At 42.2% G+C, this 22,204-nt stretch overlaps 1 protein-coding gene across 8 annotated transcripts in view; it reads left to right on the top strand.

Moving 5' to 3' along the window:
* The window catches only part of HERC1 (HECT and RLD domain containing E3 ubiquitin protein ligase family member 1), a 193,207-nt gene that overhangs the window by 106,381 nt on the left and 64,622 nt on the right, over positions 1-22,204 (top strand). For 6 of the 8 annotated variants that reach the window (XM_068275796.1, XM_068275793.1, XM_068275789.1 and 3 more), the window contains exons 31-45: positions 744-913; positions 2,767-2,922; positions 3,135-3,241; positions 3,561-3,665; positions 3,756-3,932; positions 10,802-11,041; positions 11,805-11,888; positions 11,991-12,502; positions 13,903-14,654; positions 15,283-15,481; positions 16,134-16,294; positions 17,588-17,704; positions 18,082-18,292; positions 19,142-19,266; positions 20,531-20,751. In XM_068275796.1, coding sequence (XP_068131897.1) covers positions 744-913; positions 2,767-2,922; positions 3,135-3,241; positions 3,561-3,665; positions 3,756-3,932; positions 10,802-11,041; positions 11,805-11,888; positions 11,991-12,502; positions 13,903-14,654; positions 15,283-15,481; positions 16,134-16,294; positions 17,588-17,704; positions 18,082-18,292; positions 19,142-19,266; positions 20,531-20,751 — 3,337 coding nt within the window. The remainder of the gene's footprint in view (positions 1-743; positions 914-2,766; positions 2,923-3,134; positions 3,242-3,560; positions 3,666-3,755; positions 3,933-10,801; positions 11,042-11,804; positions 11,889-11,990; positions 12,503-13,902; positions 14,655-15,282; positions 15,482-16,133; positions 16,295-17,587; positions 17,705-18,081; positions 18,293-19,141; positions 19,267-20,530; positions 20,752-22,204) is intronic. The other 2 variants (XM_068275797.1, XM_068275795.1) reach the window with 2 other exon arrangements.

The raw sequence follows: 22,204 nt of genomic DNA, 5'->3' as shown, positions 1-22,204 counted from the left end.
GGAGATCAGCAGGACTTCCAGGCAACTGGTATTGTTTAGAAGGAAACATCCATATCCCTATTTTAAGGTTCCCTTTAACTTTTTTTTTTGACTATCTCCTCTGCAGAATGACAGTTTTTACTGTTATGCTGGGGATACACGGTACGTTTCTGTACCGTGAATCGACCAGCTGATCCGGCCAGCTGATAATATTCAGCTGGCCCGATCAAGCCGCTCGACCCCCGCCCACTCGATTCCCACCGGCGGACAATGGCAGGGAATCGAGTAGCTGATAAGGACCGCCGGCGGGTACAAGCGCGAATCAATCCGCTGCACACGTGCAGACGAGCGGGGACGCGGCGGGGGTTGATCCAGCGGCTAATCGGCCGCCGGATCGACCCATGTATGCCCAGCATTACATAGCTCCCATACAGACAAATCTCAAATTATTGAACCAGTTATTAGTAGGAATTGTACATACACACATGTTACTTCAAAGTCATAGTTCATAGTTTTGGGAATGCTCATACTGTAGGTGAAAAGTAGATTGGGAAGGATCAACACATATGGTTATAGCTTTTTTTTTTTTTTTTTTTTTTTCTTGGAGAGGGGGAGGGGGGGGGGTGTTCAAGATCAAAGCTCTGCATGTGGAAGGGATCACATTTGCATTTTTTTTTTTTTTTTTTAAAGCCTGATTTTTTCCCCCCCCCCTCCTTTAATGTTTATTTGGCAGCATGTTGACTGTCTAACTCGTTTATTTTTAGGACTTATGCAGATAAACTTAGCCCTAAAGTGGTGCAGTCTTTGCTTGACCTACTTTGCAGCCAGCTGAAAAACCTTCTGTCTCAGGCTGGAGTTATGCCTTCTTTTGAGGAAGAGGATGAAGACCGGAAGGCAGATCTAATAGGAGAAAGTGAAAGAAAAGACTATAGAGGTGATTTAACAAAGAAATCTCACAGAGAATGTTTATATAATAGTACAGGTGTAATAACTGGAGCAAAATCCAAACAATGGCCAAAAGCAATCAGTCATATTTCTTGTTTGATTAACCAACTGAAACCGAATTGCTTTCCCCAGGAAACTTTCACCTGCTGTTATATTGGTCCTGGAGGGGCACACAAGCTTCCGGTTTTCCAAATGAGATCTGCTGTGCATTGTAAATCACGATCCCCAATAAGTCTCTTCTGTGCTTTTCTGTCCTGTGGCATGTTTCTCTATAACCAAATCTTGCTATCACAAAGAGGAGCACTAATTTTTTTTTATGATGATTTACGCAAATTTACAAGGCAAAACTAATAAGAAATCTTCAAAAGTCAGGACACGTTTAGCATCTTTACTAATGTTTTGCAGCAGTGTACCCCGTATCTGGGAACAGGCAGCTTCACCTTGAGGATTGCAGAGGTTGCTAAAATCTTTGTTCAGTGCCATTTTGCAATCCTTTTACTTTTAGGTCATACACAAAAATTAGTTAGGCCACAGGTGCAAAGGAGCCTTACATCATTGTTTTCTACCTGTATATGGCTGGTGAACCAGACACTCTGCGGGGGTGTATAACCACTGGTGACTTCCAACCCGCTTGACTTTAGTCTAGTTTAGTGAGGCACACTGCACTGAATGGCACATGTGTTGTAAGACAAAGTTTGGGGAAACCAAAAGACAAATAATGTGGTCCAGAATTTTGGGAGAATACTCTTCTAATCAGCAGGTAGACTAATCCAAAAGATCTTAAGCAAATTGATGTGAACGACTGCTGAAGACTGCAACCTAAATGCCAAATGATCGTTAACCAATAGGATGGTTAAGCAATGTAGGCAACGAGCCATAGACTTTGCGGACACATCGTTTAAAAACCATTCACAGTGCTGTACACACTAACAATGAACGAATATCTGCCAAAGTTAGCCGTCATGTCAGTCGTTCAAAATGCTGAGCACAGTCGAGGATCGGTTGTTTGTCATTCCCTTAAGCCGTTGTTTGTGCTTTGGATTTTCCAAGGAGATCTGAATGATGAGTCATTCATTTTGGTTTTGATTCTTTTGTCCCCATGTGGACGAGACTTTAGTATTAAGAGGAAGCATAGTAGGTTAGTGGTGGGGATGGAAGGTTACTTCTAGAAGGTGTGACATTGGGTTAGGAGGTTAAGTGGCGAAAAGGGGAAATGTGTTTTTCGATGGTTACGTTGGGGTTGGGCTTCAGGAGGTGGATTTAGCATATGAAGTATTGGTTAGGGTTATGGAGACCAGTCATGTTTATTACTAGCTATTTTTTTATTTATGCTTTAAAGAGAATCTGTACTCTAAAATTCTTACAATAAAAAGCATACCATTCTTTTCATTATGTTCTCCTGGGCCCCTCTGTGCTGTTTCTGCCACTCCCTGCTGCAATCCTGGCTTGTAATTGCCAGTTTTAGGCAGTGTTTACAAACAAAAGACATGGCATGTGATAGGCTGAGAGGAGCTCAGTCTGTGACTCCTACAGAGCCTGCAGGGGGCCTGGAGAGGGTGTGTATAGCTTCTATCCTATCACAAACAGAGTAGCACATTCCTGCCTGAGTGCCTGAGCCCGACAAAGCCGTCAGAGGAAAGATTAGATTATATAACAGAGATAATACAGCCACTGTGCAACTAGGAAAGGCTGCAGTAAGACAGACCACATTAGAACAGGTATAGGAACTTATAAGATAGAAGAAATAAGGCTGATAATTTTGTTACAGAGTCTCTTTAAAACAAATTCAACATGTATAATTAGAGAATTGTGTACAACTAAGCTGTTTTGTTTTGATCCCAGCTACACTTAGAAAGCAACGCACAGCTGAGCTTCACCTTGGCGACTTTTTGGTCTTCCTTCGCAGAGTGGTGTCTTCCAAGGCTATTCAGTCAAAGATGGCATCCCCCAAATGGACAGAGGTGTTGCTGAATATTGCTTCTCAGAAATGCAGCTCAGGTAGTCTGATAATCTTCACTCAACACATTGAATAAAGCAGCATTGTATACATGGTTTACCAGCACATTCGATTAGGATTGGATTTCAAAGCTTGACACATGCTAGTTATGATGATAACAAAAAAAAATTGTAGTGAAGGTTTTAGTGGCATTAAAATGGAAACTGTCTGTAAATCTTGTGATGCCTGATTATATTTATATATTTTTGCCCAGGTGTCCCACTTGTAGGGAATCTCAGAACCAGGCTTCTTGCCCTGCACGTCCTTGAAGCTGTATTGCCTGCATGTGAATCAAGTGTTGAAGATGACCAAATGGCACAGGTATAGCAGCTGTAAGACAATGGGGAACATGGCAGGACAATTTCTTTCACATTTTTTTACCCCCTTCCTTCATCCTACTTTCTTTGTAATATACTTGCTTGATGGTTTGATCTTATGTCTAGCCCCCTGACCCCATTTCCCGCCTCAGTCTTTTTGAGGTAAAATTGCTAAATTAAAAGTTGAACAATACTTTCTCTTTGTGTGTTATGCTATCTAATGCAATCAAGTATTCTAGTTCTTTACAAACTAGAAAATAGTTAATGCTGTTAAATGTAGTTATTTGGGCCAGTGATTATAACCTTCTTCTCTCATCCTGTAGGTGGTGGAAAGACTTTTCTCTCTCCTCTCGGACTGTATGTGGGAAACACCAATTGCTCAGGCTAAACATTTTCAGCAAGAAAAGGAGCAAGAAGCAAAACTACAGGTAACCCATTTTTTCCCCCCAGGGACTTAATATCCATCTTCGTGTATATGGTAGGTAATCCTGTGTTTTTTTTTTTTTCTTTTTCACCAGAAACAGGGCGAGCTTGATGAAGAAGAGGAAGACCTCCCTATTCAAGAGGTTTCCTTTGATCCAGAGAAAGCTCAGTGCTGCCTTGTTGAAAATGGTCAAATTCTGACGCATGGAAGTGGTGGCAAAGGCTATGGCCTGGCATCAACAGGGGTAACATCAGGTTGTTATCAGTGGAAGGTATGTAGCGAGATTTGGATTTTCAGAAAACCCTTTCTACACTTTACCATTGACTGACAGTTTATGGCACTTAATTAAATGGTCAGCACAACCAAACTTCATTTCAGTTTTAGATCGATTTTAGCAGCTTGATTAACCAGCAAGCTTAATTTACATCTTAGGGGGTATCGAAAAGAGAGCTCCTTTTTTTTTTTTTTTTTTTTTATTATTATTATTATTTATTTATTTACTGTATATTCCTGCGTATAAGACTACTTTTTAACCCTTGAAAATCTTCTGAAAAGTTGGGGGTCGTCTTATACGCCAGGTGTCATTGATGCTGGGTGATACGCCCTATCCTGTTACCGCCTCTCAGCTCTCCCTGCTGAGGGAGCGCAATCTATACTTCCATACCGCTCTGATAAACAGGTAGACAAGGAGAGCTGACCAGAGTTGGCCAATGCAACAAGTCAATTGACTATATACTGTTATATACAGGGTAACACATACAGTACAGCACTAGTATCTGTTCATACACAGCACCAGTACATGATTTTTTTATTTTTATTTTAATTTGATGTGAGTTGGAAGAGGGGTAGTCTTATACGGTGAGTATATCCCAAACTCTATATTTTAACTGAAAGAGTTGGGGGGTCGTCTTATACGCCCAGTCATCTTATACGCCGGAATATACGGTATTATTATTTATTTTTTTTGCCTTCTTAAAAAAATGGCGTAGTGGTTAGCCCTTTTGCTTTGCAGTGCTAGCTCACTGTCTTGAATCCCAGCCTGGGCAATATCTGTACAGAGTATGTCTTTTCTCCCCGTGTCTGTGTGGGTTTCCTCAGGGCACTCTGTTTTCCTCCCACATCCCAAAAAAAGAAAACCTACAGATAAGTTAATTGACTTCCCCCTAAAAATTGGCCCTAGACTATGATATATAATCTACTTCATACATACAGAGCCATGACTATGGTAGGGATTAGATTGTGAGCCCCTCTGAGGGACAGTTAAGTGACAAGACAATATACTCTGTACAGCGCTGAGGAAGATTTCGGTGCTTTATAAATACTAATTAATAATAATATGATGTCTCCCACAATGTTTCACTACTGACTATACAAATCGTCCCTTTGATGTCCCTGTAAGATAAACCGACCTCCAGAACCGCTGGAATGCAATGATGTGTTAGCTTGTTAATTGTACTTAGCCACAATACTCCACCATGCATACAGACTGTTTCAGACTAGTTGGTCCTCATCAGTGCATGACATGGATTGAAGCAGACCTGAACTCGGAACGTCCTCTCTGCTCTAAAAGATAAACCGCATAATAACCTTGAATCAAAAATAATTTCTTTGTTACCGATGATACAAATCCTAACATAAATCTGCACGGTTTCTAGTTCCTGATTCATGGAAGCAGACATATTAACATCCTGTGCTTTCAAATGAGCTTATCTGCCATCTCTGCAGTGGCAGTCATGTGACACGGGGAGAGATCAGATTACAACTTGTGATTAGACACAAACGAGGGGAAATTCAACAGGCTAAACTCTCTAAGTACATACTGGGTGCATTTCTCTGTTTTCCGTCTGTCCTGTGCAAGAGTTCAGGTCCACTTTAATGTGGTTTCATGTGGTAGGATATGAAACATCCAGAGTTGCATATTGTCCAGCAAGCTGTATGCATGTTGGGTTATTTGTAGCTCTCTACAATTAACCCCTTCCCGACCGCCTAACGCCGATAAGCGTTGGGAAGGTGGCAGCCCCAGGACCGCCTAACGCCAATTGGCGTCAAGTCCTGGTGTGGGGTTTTGCAGGGGGGTCCCTGTCGATTCACGGAGCTTCGCTCTGTTCTCGGCCTGCTAGCTGCGATCGTGGCTAGCAGGCCGTTAGTAACCGAAAGAGGAAAGAAATCCCCTTTGTTCACATCCGTACAGCACTGCTATCTAGTGCAGCGCTGTACAAGGGACACTCGGCAGTCCCTCAGAGCAGCTGGGAATCTAAGCCCTATCATAGGCTAATGCCTATGAGAGGCGGAGAAGAGGACGGATCGCCGTCCTAGTCAATTCAAGACGGGGAATGGGGGTGGGGCAGGGAAAGTTGGGCACTGTAAGCCGAAAATATAAAAAACAACAACAAAGGTACGCAGGAGCAATCAGACACCTCCAAAAGAATGTCCTGTTAAGGACAATTAAAGGAGGTAAGATTCATTTGTGTGCTAAGTTTTGCGGCTGTGCAGCAACCTGACAAAGCTGCACAGCCCTGTGTTGTGAAAAATGGCCTGGTCACTAGGGGGGTGTAATGTAAGTCTGTGGTTAACAAGCTGACACATCATTGCATTCTAGTGGTTCTGGAGGTGTGCTTATCTCACAGGGACAACCAAGTGACTATTTGTATATACAGTAGTAGTAGTTACCTTGTGGGAAACATCATATTATTATTATTTAGTATTTACTGTATATAGCACCAAAATCTTCTGCAGCGCTGTACAGAGTATATTGTCTTTATTACTTAATTGTCTCTTATGGTGGGTACACACGGTACAATTTTCCCGTGAGATGGATGCATCCGATTGATAAAATCCCTCATGTCCGATATTACTTCCGATCGATTCTGCGCTCGATTTCTCATAGAAGTGAATGGAAAAAGATAAGAAAATCGAGCGAAGATAAGAGAATGGAGTGCAGAATCGAGCGGAAAAAACTATCGGGTCGGAAAATCGTACAGTGTGTACCCAGCATGAGTGGCTCACAAGCTAATCCATACCATAGTCATAGGACTCTGTATGTATCATGTAGAGTATGTTGAGAAGGAAAATTTCTGTTTTTAGCCCAAAAGTTATGGGCAATGGTGCAATCCCATAAAATGTGCAGCAAAGTATCCAGTCTTCCACAACTCCTGCAATGCAGAAGAGGGGAAAATGTGTGTAATCTGGTGTATAATACCACCGTAGTAACAATTTAATAGATGTGTACTTTAAAATATTGGACCAGAATATTGAGGTGATGTTTCGCCAAATCTTAGACCATGTTTTAATCTCTAAATTCTCCCCAAGATCCTCCCATTTAACCATATAAGGAAATGTTAACACCAGAGTCAGTACTGTTAAGCAACTGATAAATAGCTGAAATCGAAACTTTAGAATAACCCACTTTAATAGTACATGCTCTCAAAGTTAGTATAAGGAGTTTGAGGGTTTAATAAGGAATGAAAGTAATGCCTAATTTGACAATACCTTAAAGAGACTCTGTAACATTAAAAAACGCCCCTGGGGGGTACTCACCTCGGGTGTGGGAAGCCTCAGGAACCTAATGAGGCTTCCCACGCCGTCCTCTGTCCCACGGGGGTCTCGCTGCACCCCTTCGAACAGCTGGCGACAGACCCGACTGTGACTTCAATATTTACCTTTGCAGGCTCCAGCGGGGGCGCTGTGGCTGCTGTCGGCTCCAAAGTAGACAGAAATACCCGATCTGTCGGGTCCGCTCTACTGCACAGGCGCCAGAAACTTGCGCCTGCGCAGTAGAGCGGACCCGACGGCAAACGGGTATTTCCGCCTACTTCGCAGCCGACAGCCGTCAGAGCGCCTGCGCTGGAGCCGGGAAGGTAAATAATGACGTCATCGCTGTACGGAGGGCTGCAGCGAGACCCCCGAGGGACGGAGGACGGCGTGGGAAGCCTCATTAGGATCCTGAGGCTTCCCCCACCCGAGGTGAGTACCCCCCAAGGGACGTTTTCACGTTACAGTATCTCTTTTTAAAGCCTCCTTATATGGGCAGAACGAGTAAACAGACAATTGATGAAATTACCGATACATACATTTGTCAAGCATCCAAATGTTGTCAACTGTAATAAAACCTTGGCCCGCCGACCAGTCAAAGGCCTGAGGATTCTCAAAAGCAAGGAGAAAATTCAGATTTTCAAGGAATGAAGTTTTAAATTAAACATCCAGAGGCAATTTGAAGGGTGAGCAAACCAAGTGACACAATTTCAGTGAGGAGGCCACAATTTTGTTGAGGTGAGACAGCCTAGAGCCAATTCCCTTATTAGATAAGGAAAAATAGAATGAACCTTAAACTGCCACCAGTGCATGGGGTTAGAGGATAAGCTCCAATCCAAGAGTTGAGACAGTCTGGCAGCGACACATTGCCTGATATTAGGGAAGCCTATCAACAATTTAACGTTAAAGGATATTAGCCTGGAATTCTATGAGGCTTGTTATTCCAAGCGAAGTGAATTGAGATTGAATCAAGGCTAATTGTTTTTTTTAACAGAAAAACTGGCAGTGCCCTAAAAAGATAAAGCAGTTTTGGTAACAAAATCATTTTACAAGCTAGGTTCCTACCTAGCCATGAGATTTTGTATTTGGACCAATCTTCCATGTATTTTTCCTGCTCATTAAACAAAGGGGGATAGTTCACCTCATATAATTTTCCAGCCACTGTAAAATACTTTTAATTGTTGTGGGATATGTTTAAAAAGGATTATTCCTCTTATTATCTTTATTTGAATGGAGATGCTATTTTTTTCACTATACTGTATTTGCATAAAAGGTCATGTTTGATTGATTGATTTGGTTGGTAGAGAATCTGGAATACTTAATTAACACTAGTCATAATATATTTTGCTAACACAGAAAAAAGAAAAGGACAGGGAGAGCGCTCTGTGGCTTAAAGAGAACCTGTACTGAGTAAAAATATTTAAAATAAACACTTAAGGTAACTTCCAATGAACATTACATAGTTACCTTGCCATCAGTTCCTCTCAGAAGCTCACCATTTTCTTCTGACAATAATCCCTTCCAGTTCTGACAATATTTTGTCAGATCTGAAATATATCAGTTGCTGTCAGTAAAATATCAGTTGCTGTCAGTTATAGCTGAGAGGAAAACTGATGTACCAGGTAAATGTCCATGTTTCCCTATGGCTCAAGTGGGCGACGTTACAGTTAAACTGTGTGCTGACCAGAAAGCTGTTATGGGTAATGGCTATTTTCAAAATGGAGGACGGAAAATTCCCTTGATCACAGTGAACAAACAGGACACAGGACAGGAGAAAGATACTGAGTAGTAGACTACATGGAAGGGAAGTATGACTTGTGTATGCTTATTCTGACTTTTAATTTTCAGTTCAGGTTTTCTTTAAGGCTGGTTTCACAATGGGACGTTAAAGTCCCATGTTACAGCAGCCAGTAACGCAGCCTAACTCACAGCACTGTAAAATCAATGTGTTGTTCAGTGCACACGTTGCGTTACACAGTAACGCAGCACGTTTAAACAAAGTGCTGCATGCTGTACGTTATACTGGGCTAAGCAGCGTTAGACTGTTTGCACATGGTCAGTAATGTTGGAGGCGGAGGTCTCCCCTCCTCCTCCGCGGCCAGCCACATGGCTAATTAAAATTCACTGCACTGCGGTGACTCGTGGTGGGACTGTAGTGTTGTCCAGATCATGAACGAATCTTTCATTCATTTATTTATTTATTGTATTTATAAAGCGCCAACATATTTGATCCGGATCTTTTTTGTAAGTCGAATCATCCAGATCATCACAATGAAATATTCGGTTCACAGTGGATGTCTGTCTGGAAGAAACAGGAACATACAGAATGTACAGTGCAGGGAAAGTCCTGTCCTTCTAGTCATTTCACCCAGTCTGCTTCCCTAGTAAAATGATTCAAATGATTCGGTTCAACGATCCGGATCTTTTCAATGATCCGATTCAAATGATCCGAATCCTTAAAAAGATCCGGACTTCCCATCACTAACCTGGATCGGCTGCTTTGAGAGCTGCATAACGCAGCTCAATATGACGTCCAACTTCAACACCACCACGTGTTGCGTTAGGGGCACATTTTGCGACCATAACGTCCCCTAAAACGCAACGTCTTGGTGGAAAAGTAGCCTAAATAGATACTGCAGTGAAAAGAATGTAATAGAAAAAAAGTGTTTCATATTTACCATAATTATTTATAAATGATTTAGTCAATGTTTACCCATTGTAAAATCTTTCCTCTCCCTGATTTACATTCTGACATTTATCACATGGCGATATCTTTACTGCTGGCAGAGGATGTCTGTGGAAAGAGATAATACATTTTTGCCAGTTGGAAACAGCTGCTGTTTCCCACAATGCAACAAGGCTCCCACAGTGTGATTTCAGCACCCAGGTACTGACATTACACTGTGGGAGGGGGTTTCACCACAATATCATTCATACAGAGCCCCCTGATGACCCGTTTGAGAAAAGGAAAATATTTCTTGTGGGAAAGAAGGTATCAGCTACTGATTGGAATGAAGTTCAATCCTTGGTTACGGTTTCTGTAATGTAAGGACTCCTCACCTGAGGAAGTGTGGGTGGTCAGTTACCCCCCTGAAAAATGTTGTGTCCTTTACAGTCTGTGCTCCTTGTAGCAAATATTTCCCCCATTTCAACCAAACACTTGCACTTAGCATTTAGCATGCACTGAACTCCGATCTATTGAGACCAGGAACCAACACTGCAGCTTCCCGTTCTTGCAAGTATCTGCTCATTGCTGCCACTCACCAGCATTTATTTTGATGGAGGACTGAACAGCCACAATCCACTGTATAGTGGACAGGACTGTCACTGTGGATCCAGAGTTCTTATGTAAAGGGGACAAAGCTCTATTAGTGACCTGGATCTGCATTGTTTCATTGTTGCATTGAACCCACTGAGAACACTTCCTGCCTTTTACTTTTTCTGTGTTCAGGTGATGACAGGTAAAAAAATACATATTATTAGTAACGGCTCTTACAATGTAAAGAAAGTCAGATATGCACAAAAGCTAAACTGCTAGTAAGTTATGTATTCTTATACTAAAAATAGTTTGAAAATGTTTCATAGCTGTTTTTACTTCTCACCCTGCAGTTCTACATTGTGAAGGAAAATCGTGGTAATGAGGGTACCTGCGTGGGTGTTTCCCGTTGGCCTGTTCATGACTTCAACCACCGAACCACTTCAGATATGTGGTTATACCGGGCTTATAGTGGCAACCTGTATCATAATGGAGAGCAGACTCTAACTTTACCCAGCTTTACCCAGGGGGACTTTATTACCTGTGTGCTTGATATGGAAGCCCGTACTGTATCTTTTGGCAAAAATGGAGAGGTGAGGAATCTGTACTTTCTAAAAGTGCTTTTAGCGTTCAGGGTTTTTTTTTTTTTTTAAATCATATTAAAATGTGGTATACTAATGGAAACCTGGAGTGAAATCCTTATGTCACTTTAGACATCCTATCAGATGTATGCAAGATAAAGCAAACATGAAGTGATAAATTCACTTTATGTTTGATACTTGCCTAAGGAGAGGGAAGGCTCTGAATAGTATAGAGACCTCTTGTTCCTCTGTCCCGCAGCTGTCAGTCAGTAGAGCTGTTTGCCTTTACAGCTCTTCAGAATTATTCATGTCCTGAGTAGTTCTAAGGACCAGTGTATCGAAAGTGCGTGGGTCCCAGCAGGTGAAACACTTTGCCGGCAGACAGCGCAGTAACGGGAAGGCTCTCTACTATCCAGAGCTTTCCGATTTTGTGGGTAAGTATCTAGCCTGAAGTGAATTTCCTCACTTTAGTGTCCCTTTAAGAAAACTGGGAACAGTTTTGCACTGTGGTTAAATTAATGGAACACAGTGCAACTTTACTGCTCTTCCACCGCCAATGTCCTATGTGTATGCTTGGATCCACTTAATCGTTCCTGTTATTTTGACTGAAACAGTTTTTGTGTGTTTTTATAAAAGTGGTCCTATGAGCCTTGTTTGGTTGACTTTTTTCTCTTGTATACTTATGCAGTTTTACTTCCCATGGTTTCATTACTTAGAAGTTAAATACTTTAGTCAGTTTTTTGCACCTACTTTGTAACCTGATTCTCCACAACAGGAACCAAAGTTGGCATTTGAAGATGTAGATGCTGCAGAATTATACCCATGTGTGATGTTTTACAGCAGCAACCCTGGAGAAAAGGTATAGTACTCAACTCTTATTTAAGCTACTATTGGAGGTATAACATGTTGTAAATTTGATTTTTCAGTCTTCATAGCTGGATTTTTGCTTTTCACATTTCAGGTTAAGATCTGTGATATGCAGATGAGAGGGACTCCTAGAGATTTGCTGCCTGGTGACCCAATCTGTAGTCCAGTAGCTACAGTTCTGGCTGAGTCTAGTGTGCAGCTTCTCAGAGTGCTGCACCGTACTGAACGCTGGACTCACTGCATTAATAAAAAAATGGTAGAACGATTACAGAAGATCAAAGGTTGCCTGAGGGAAGTGGGTAGCAAGTTGAAGAAAAGTCGTTCAGTTCAGAGTCGTGAAGAGCATGAAGCACGAGAGGAGAAAGAAGAAGAGAAGGCAAAACATGGCAGACATGGACTTGCAGAGTTGGGAGAGACACAACTAAAGACTCTTTGTGTGGAAGTGTGGCCCGTTTTAGCAGTCATTGGTGGCGTAGACACAGGACTCCGAGTTGGTGGTCGGTGTGTTCACAAGCAGACTGGTCGGCATGCCACTCTACTGGGTGTTGTGAAGGAGGGTAGTACATCTGCTAAAGTACAGTGGGACGAGGCAGAGATCACCATTAGGTATGTACATCTGTGTGTGGGGAGCTTAAATCCTATTACTGGCTTCTGTCTTCAGTTTTGATGTCTAATTTGAGACTTGAAACTTGAGAACCCAGAGAGAAACGCAATCACAGAAAGTTGAAAGCAGCATTTTATTGGTTTACAGCTTTGTAAGAGTAGGTTCCATTGGCTAATTTTATCTGGCTCTGTTGGGTTGTTACAGCCTATAGCCTGGTACTCATGTCCAATTTTTATTGGCCAATTTGTACCTCCTCCATGTAGTATGAGGGTCTACAGATTTCAAATACTATGAACAGATTGTGTAGGTAAGCTTTCATACTATATGGAAGTGGTAAAATTGGCCAATGAAGATTGGATCTGTGTGGTAACAGACGTTCTAGATTTTTCATGTGATTTAATTAAATCGGGCCCCTGGGGATTAGGTGCTTTATTTTAGGTTTCTTTTGGTATACCTAACCTTTTTCTGCTGATCTCTCCATAAGCCCTAAGGTGCTTTATGGTTACCTTTACTATGTGGTCAACATTTCTAAAGTTAAAGTTGGGGACACTTCTTAGGTTATTGTACACTTAGTTTGGAGTAATATGTTAATTTCTCTTAGGGGCTTCACCCCCCACCCACTAATCATTTTGGGTAAGCTTAAAGTGTAGCAAATATCCCAGAATACCTCAAGATTTAAACAGGTGTGGACATTTGACTGCCTCTGCTCCGTGTTCTTGGCAGTCCTTGAACAGAGCTTCCCTTTCTCTGTCCAAACCAGCCCCAATATTTGACCTCAATGGCGGCTGAGTTTGAGTGATATTGTGTCCATGCCACCTTCCACATTCTGATTGGAAGAGGTGGTGAGTTGTAGCTGTGGCACACATCCCCACCCAGTAGACTTTACTCCATGGCTTGAAGCATTGCAGGTTACAGTAGTATTCACATGACTGACGCTTCTTTAGATCTTTGGGCTTTTTTAATACACGTTAATGTTATCTAAAATAACTAGTGGCAGAACAGAAGCTGTAAGGTTATTAAAAATTTTGTCTAAAGAGTGGATTTAACATTCTTGGAACAGTGCAACCTACATACTCCTGTAAACCCCCGAGAATGTAGATGTGCTATATACAGCATACTGTATATCCATCTGTCTAGGCTGGCTATATTGTTATGAGGCATTTAGTTGCCTGTTTTTTATGTATTTGTTATCCTTTCTGTGTCAGTGTCCCTTGTCACTGTCTGTCTTCCACTACTGCTGTTGTATGTCTACGCTTCACTCCTGTTCCTGTAGCATATCAGATACTGTGTGTGTCAGTAACATAGCAACTGTAACTTTTATCAACATAATTTCCTGTATTCTCCTCCCGTCTATCCCTCACTTGCCTTCCTGTATTGTTCTGATTTTTTTTCTCAACCAAAGCTTCCCAACTTTTTGGTCGCCTAGTGACACACCTCTCTACAATCTGGAGCCTTGTGACCCCCCTCCCTTTGATGTGGCTCGTTTCCGTGGGCTGACTGCTTCCACCCTGCTTGACCTTACATACCTAACAGGAATCCATGAAGAGCCAGGCAAAACCAGTACAAAGAGACATGAGAAGAAGCACCGTCATGAATCAGAAGAGAAGAGTGAACAGGAGCAAAAGGGGGATCCCGAGGGCACAGAAAAGTTACCTGAGGATAAAATGACCAACAATTTAACATCAAAATCAGAAAGTGAGTCTTTTGGTCTTTTGGGAGACACTACAGCCACCGACCAGCAGCATCACCTTATAGATGGGAAACGAAGAAGTCACGATCACCTACCAAGGAACCACGACATTGCCCAATCTGAAATCCGAGCTGTCCAGTTGTCTTACATAAACCTGGGAGCTATGAAATCCCTGGGAGTCCTACTTAGCTGCAGCAAATATGCAGAACTCCTGCTTATCCCCAAAGTGTTGGCTGAGAATGGACACAATTCTGACTGTGCCAGTTCCCCAGTGGTACATGAAGACGTTGAAATGAGGGCTGCCCTCCAATTTCTGATGCGTCACATGGTGAAGAGGGCAGTAATGCGCTCACCAATAAAGCGAGCTCTGGGGCTGGCCGATCTGGAGAGAGCACAAGCCATGATTTACAAACTGGTAGTTCACGGGTTGCTGGAAGAGCAGTTTGGTGGGAGAATACGACAAGGTATGAAATGCTGATATACTGTTCTTTGTTGTAATGACCTACTAGCCTCTTTGATATTTTGTAGTCTCATTTGACCTTTCAATTTTCAAAGAATGAACATGCACAATAATATATCTCTTTCAGTCATAATGGCAGTCTACAATGCAGTCTTTTTTTAAATCTACTTTTATTCTGTTACATGTCAAAAGTGTCTTTTTAGATACTTTTTTTATATTCGGTAAATAGGTAAAAATGTATATTGATACTTTGTATTTACTGTTTGCAGCCAGTAGATGGCATATTCCATGCAAAATCCTAGCACGAACACTAACACATAACTGAGATCAGATTACAATATTTTTCACTCAATTCTGTAAATGTAATATTTTTATTGGTCTTTAGAGGTATGCGTGCAAGGTGGTCAATGAGGTAAAAATAATACAGGGTTGAGTGCAGACGTGCAATTTGCATACAGCTTGGAATTGGGCCAGTCAGATGCACTCCATGTCCACTTTGATGTGCCCAATTTCAGGCTTCATATAATCTTCATGCAATTTGCATTGCAGTCAGGATTATTTTTTTCTCATTGATTCACTCTAATTGCATGCAACTCCTTTGTGTTTTTATGTCAATTCTCTCTGCCATCCAGATTTAGATCAACAGACAGAAGAAAGTGACCAAGTCCAGCAAGCCCAAACTCCTGTTACCACTAGCCCATCTGCATCCAGCACCACCTCTTTCATGAGCAGTTCCCTGGAGGACACCACCACTGCCACCACTCCAGTGACCGACACAGAGACTGTGCCAGCATCAGAATCCCCGGGAGTCATGCCACTCAGTTTACTGAGGTACACAATGTTACCGATTTGTGACTGCTAATTTATTGTTACTTTGTGCATAAAAATACATGCTAGAATAAATGTCCCTCAATAAATCATAATATCAATGCATGAACATTCCTGCTTTATAAGTTAAGCCTTACTTGGGTTTATTGTTGTTCATATTGCGTAGTATAGACAACTAACATTTTTTTATCACATTAACCTCATATAGCTTGACAAATACCATATGGGTGCTTTTCAACTATATATAAAGAGTGGCATAGTGGCATTCTCGTCTTGTAGCACCAGGGCCCCAGGCTCACATTAATTGGTTCCCTCCAAAATTGGCCTTGGACTTTGCTAGGGACATTAGACTGACTGTGGTAAGGATTAGATTGTGAGCTTCTCTGAGTGATGACAGTCAGTGGCATGCCTGTGTACACTGTAAAGCTCTGCAGAAGATGTCCATGCTATATAAATAAATTATGAAACATTCTTCAATGACAAGATATGTTTTTGGGCGCAAATCTTGTTTCTATGATTTTAGAAGAATTGGATCGTAAAATACCATTCTCAGAATCCCCGGGGCTCAAAGACCTACCTATCTGTTTCAGGTCAATTTCATGCAGGAAATGGAGCCTCGTAGCATTAACAGTTTGTATTGTGAACTTTTTTTTAGGCAGATGTTTTCAAGCTACCCAACCACTACTGTTCTACCCACACGTCGTGCACAGACTCCTCCAATCACATCATTACCCACATCACCCACAGAAGAAGTAGGAAGGAGACAGAGCCTTACATCACCTGACTCTCAGCCATCAAGGCACACTAACCGTACAGGTGAGTGCAAATGATGCAACAACTATTCGCTTTAGTTGTCTCACAGATTTTTGTTACACCTTTTCAAAAGTTTTGTTGCGTGTCAATCCCTTTGTATTTACATAGAATTTGTTCTCCTTACTATTATGTCTACAGGGCTTTTAAAGTACTCCTGAACTTTTAATTCTGATTTATGTGCAGTGCTGTGACATATGTCACAGCACCATCTGCACTTTCCAGTGTCCCCGTGGCCTCTGCTCTGCTCATCCATAATCTCCGACATCGAATATGGGCGGGGAGGAAGTGGTAGTTCCTCTCCCCTAGCCCGTCCGTAGGAACTGCCACTTAACTCTGTGGTTCCTGACATCAGTGTGTGTAATGGCACACAGCGGAGGAGAGCTGCGACTTGTGTGGACTTAGGGAGATTGATTATCAGTGTACTGTCGTTCTGAGATATCAAATTCAGAGTTGTCCAAAAGCAAATCATTAATCAACGTTCCACAACGTATAACATAGCATGACTCATACAAATGCAACTTGCAAACATCCAGAAAGGAACCTGGTTTGCAAGTTGGGAACCGCCTGTATTATTGATCTATGTCTGAGCATCTTCTTGGTTTGAAAACCAGCACATACCATACACAGGCATATGGATATTTATAAACTAGACAAGAGGAGTTTTTTTTTTCTTCTCTTTTTAGATGCCAATAAGTGTTTTCCAAATCTGTCCTCAAACCCAATCAATAATTTTTTGCAGGTAACCTCATATATACACAGTAGGGGAAATTGGAGTTAGGTAAAAAGGGCGCCACACGGCTGCTGAAATTTGGGCGCCAGCAACAGGTGGAGTCCGAATTGCATTAAAAACCATGCCATTTGGCCGCCAGCAATAGCTGGGAGCCGAATTATGTATTACCCCACTGAAAGACGACTTGGGAAGGGAATAGTAATTCACGCCACCGGGAAATTTTGCCACAGCAGGGTGAGCAGTTTTACTGCTTCACCCTTTATCATTATTTATTATTGCATTTCCCTCCACCTTCATTACGCGTATACGGGGAAATCAGTGTTTCAGTAATGTGGATATCTACAAATTTTTGACTGTTAATGGAACTTGAAGACAGGTTTGGGAATTTCACTGTAGATCACTAATTTTGCAGCTTTTAGTATGTTATCGGAAAGTACTTTTCCCCTTGTTTTCTTTTTTTTCGGTCTGAAAATTTACTCATTAACTTCAGTCCTCCCAGTATTAAATTTGCAGTAACTTGCCAATAAGTGGTGTCATATCTTTTTATTTCTACATTGTTACTCCAGCATTGTCAGACCCCAGCAGCCGCCTGTCCACATCCCCTCCCCCTCCTGCTGTGGTCGTGCCTCTTCTAGAAATGGGCTTCTCCATCAGACAGATCAAAAAAGCCATGGAAGCCACAGGTAACGTTTCTTTAATCCATTGTGGGAGGGCTTGCTTTCCATGAAGTTTTCATGCATAGTCATAATACTCACAGCAAAGGGCACACAAGGGTCAATGTTAATTGATTATATAAAGGTAAAATATAATTCGAAATCCTTACTAAATGAATCTTGTCACAGATGACTTTCAACGTTGAGGAACTGAAAAAGACTAGTAATATACAGTAATGCTCTGTAGTGGGGTGGTGGATTTCTAAAGACCTCACAATATCAGAACATATTTTTGTTAGTCATTTCATATGTAACCCTGTTCCTAGTCAAGCTGTTGAATCTTGTGATTCATTTGAAATTTGTTTCTAATTTTGTGTGTGGTTTCCCTACATTCGGTTACCCTGTAGGTGCAAGAGAGGCTGACCCCCAGAACATCACTGTACTGGCTATGTGGATGATCGAGCATCCAGATGATGAGGAAAGATACTCGGGGAGAAGCAGTGAGCAGTGCCAGGGAGGTGATGTCTCAGGTGTCGGGAGTAAATCCAATGATGTCGTTTTCACAGGCGATGTCTCCTCTGCTGATGCTCCAGAACTAGAAGAGTGCTTTTGTGAGAGGTAAGTACAACCTGTTACAGAAGACACTAGCTTGAGAAATACCAATGGTAAAAAAAAAATCTAGTTACTGTACATTTTTAAAGAATTATATGTTTAACAGCACATTGGTACACTAAGCACTTTAGTGGTATAACCTACTGCCTTTACTTGATCACTGCTGGCACCCTGATGCATATTTTTCTATTGCAAAAATAAGAGTTTTAGGAAAATGTGAACAGTCATTAACACATTTCTCTACTTGCCAGCTTGTGTGTGGAAATCTCAAATCTGAGCATTAGATAAACAGCTCAGTACACAACCGGGTTGCCAAGAGGTTTTCCACTTTGTCCAGCCAGTTCTGTTATTCAGGTATCCCAGTAACACAGCATGACCTGCTTACACTTATTGTAACTCTCCTTACTCTTCCTTGTAGCAAAACAGCATGAAAAAAATCCTTATCCTAGTCATCAGATTGGACAATGCAGATCAGCTAACTAATAATCAGCACTGAAGCAGGCATGTCTACACCCTATCCTATACTGAGATATTTTCAATCAATTATATGGACGTTGACCTTGTAGTGCTGGTCCATGGTTCAGATCCCAAACAGGGCACTATCTTCCCAGAGTTTGTGTGTTCTATCCAGATCTGTGTGGGTTTTCTCCCACATCCCAAATACATGCAGTTACAGTAATTTAATTGGCTTACTCCTAACATTGGCTCTAGACTATGATGGAAATAGATTGTAAGCCCCTCTGAGGAACAGTTAAGTGGCAAGACTATATACTCTTTACAGTGCTAAATGCGAATACTTTAAGTGATATTATAAGAGTTTCAAGCATTACTTACACAATCGTCTTATTGTTATAGTCCAGACAGCATGGAACAGTCTGAAAATGCGGGAGCCAGCAGTGGACAACAGACTAGGGGCAGGTCCATGGTAACAAAGAGACAGAAGTTTGATCTGGCAGCAAGAACTCTGTTGGCAAGGGCAGGTAAGCTGTTTATTATGCAGCATTAAACTTGTAACACTTCATGCATACTTTTTAAACCTTTTGTAGCAGAAACTGTGCAAAAGAACCCCAGCAGCTAAACTCTAGTGTTTGATTGGAACTTGTGAGCAATGTTGGGTATGCACGATGTGAAACCCATGCGGAATAATGATAGTTGTACATCACATCCCACTGAACACTAACTTATTTAAAGTGTACCAGAGCTGAAAATAGTAAAAACCCTTCCTCCAGCCCCATCCACCCGGATCGCTCCCACGCTGCTGTCCTCTGCTGCCCGCAGCTTCAGGAACTGGGTCCCCGCACTTCCGTCAGTCGGCTCCAGTTTGACGTAAGAGAATTGCGCTCTTTGCGTATCTCTCCAGCAGCTGCTGGAGAGATACGTAGGGGGCGCACTTCTCCTGCATAGACTGGAGCCGACTGACATCAGTGACGGGACCCATTTCCCGAAGCTGCGGGCAGCGGAGGACGGCGGCGTGAGGCCGATCTGAGCGGATGGGGCTAAAGGAAACCCCAGGTATGTATAAATCTTTTTACTATTTTCGGCTCTGAGTCCCTTTAAAGTGCCCCATTCATGATGAGCATATAGAAACTAACTTCTTTCTGAAAATGCCCCCAACATTTTTGCAGTGTGGATCCTCTGGCTTTATAACACATTGATTAATTTACAAGTATATTGTGTCCGGAATGTGTGAACAACTGACCTCTGCTGATTTTTGTAATTCCGTTGAAAAATTTAGAAAGCATTTTAGCCAAAGGCTCACCTGCAGAAGGGGGGGGGGGGGATGGAGTGTCTTGATTGTAACGTCACGTGGGAGCTGGGTGAGTAGGAAAAACAATGTTCTTTGCCGAAGCGAACTTCCAGGCTGATTGCTTGGGGGGTCTGGGGACTACTAGTTGGCTGATGGCAGTTGGCTGATGGTGTAATGGTTAAGGGCTCTGCCTCTGACACAGGAGACCAGGGTTCGAATCTCGGCTCTGCCTGTTCAGTAAGCCAGCACTAATTCAGTAGGAGACCTTTGGCAAGTCTCCCTTACACTGCAACTGCCAATAGAGCGCGCCCTAGTGGCTGCTGCTCTGCTCTAGCGCTTTGAGTCCGCAAGGAGAAAAGCGCAATATAAATGTTATTTGTCTTGTCTTGTCTACTAAACTATGTGCTGTGCTGCTGGATACTTGGCATAAACTAATTCTCTGACCCTTTTTGAAAAGCCGAGCTCTTACTGTCTGTATTTCTATATCATTTGGCTAGCTGGGTTGTACCGCACCGTCCAAGCTCATCGCAACCAAGGTCGGAGAGATGGTGTGTCTCTGCAGCAAGAACCCGGAGCCTTGTATGACCTGAATCTGGATGAGGAGCTAGAGATTGACCTTGATGATGAAGCCATGGAGGCAATGTTTGGACAGGAGCTAGCCAGCGATAATGATATTCTGGGAATGTGGATCCCAGAGGTACTGGACTGGCCAACATGGGTGTGTGACAGCAGCTGGAGCTGCTCCCATCTCTGCTGTAATCCCTGACCCCTTGCTTTACTCCCCAGCATGAGATGAAGAGCATCGATGCATGCAGCTCCCAGCTAGGGACTCTGTCATTCACCAGCTTTACTTAAAATAGCACAAATCTAACTCTTATGCTGCTGTTTATTTTATTTTTATATATTTTTTTTTATACTGTAGGTCTTATTACCTATCACAGAGTTCAATTTGCATATAACTTTTATAAAGTGTAGAGAAACCGAGAGCGCAATATAGTGTAGTATGTTAAGCATAAATGAAGTAAAGGTTATCGTGAGAAAATTATAGTCACAAACGTGTGTTACCACAAAGGCAACCACTGTATAGGCAGGTGAGGAGATTAGACCTGTCCTCACTCAGGGATAAGAAGTCGCTCTCTGTAGATGCGAAAGGGGGTAGATCACCCCGCCACCAGGGGTGGACACGGTATAGCAGTAGGAGAACAGAGGCGCCAGCAGGATAAAAGTGGATAAAAACTTTAAAATTTGCTGGGAGGAAGCGGTGGACTTACCTCCATAAAGCAGACATGAAAGACTGTCTGAATAGTAGCAATCACATTTATTAACTAGTACCCCAAAGCAGTGCAACGCGTTTCGCAGGCCCAGCCCGCTTCATCAGGCAATAAACACGGGGACAAGACAGAATTTCAGCAATAGCAGGTGTAGCGCCTCAGTGAGTCCCACTGAGGCGCTACACCTGCTATTGCTGAAATTCTGTCTTGTCCCCATGTTTATTGCCTGATGAAGCGGGCTGGGCCTGCGAAACGCGTTGCACTGCTTTGGGGTACTAGTTAATAAATGTGATTGCTACTATTCAGACAGTCTTTCGTGTCTGCTTTATGGAGGTAAGTCCACCGCTTCCTCCCAGCAAATTTTAACGTTTTTATCCGCTTTTATCCTGCTAGCGCCTCTGTTCTCCTACCGCTATATAACTTTTATGTAAGTTTTCTCGGTTACCGTTGATTCATAACAGCTATTTGGACACTTAAGAACAGGCCAAGTGCAATACTTAATTTAATTGAAAAGGCATTTATATATTCTCTCAAATGGCAGGTCTCTTATTATCTAATTGTATAAAGTGCCAACATATAGAACTGCACTATAGAGGGAGCGGATGATAAGCCTGCCTACATAAAAAGTATAAATTATAACACAGGAAAGGAGAGTATCTTGTCCAATCCAGCTACAAACTAGGAGGTGGAGATCACTATAAAGTACAGTGCACTGCCTAAATGTAGTAATCTATATCAGACTTTAGAAGGTCTGTTTTTCAGTATGCCAGTTGACCTGAGCTTTATCTTGTGTTTGTGTTGTGTTTTGTATTAGGCCTTGTAGATTGCTGCTCGGTCTCATCCCTTACTAACTTGCTGAACTGTTCCTTTCAATGTGTCTAGAGCTGTGCGTTGTATGCT

This window comes from Hyperolius riggenbachi, chromosome 3 (assembly GCF_040937935.1).
Source record: "Hyperolius riggenbachi isolate aHypRig1 chromosome 3, aHypRig1.pri, whole genome shotgun sequence".
In the NCBI taxonomy this organism is placed as follows: domain Eukaryota; kingdom Metazoa; phylum Chordata; class Amphibia; order Anura; family Hyperoliidae; genus Hyperolius; species Hyperolius riggenbachi.
This window is presented reverse-complemented; position numbering and strand designations above follow the sequence as displayed.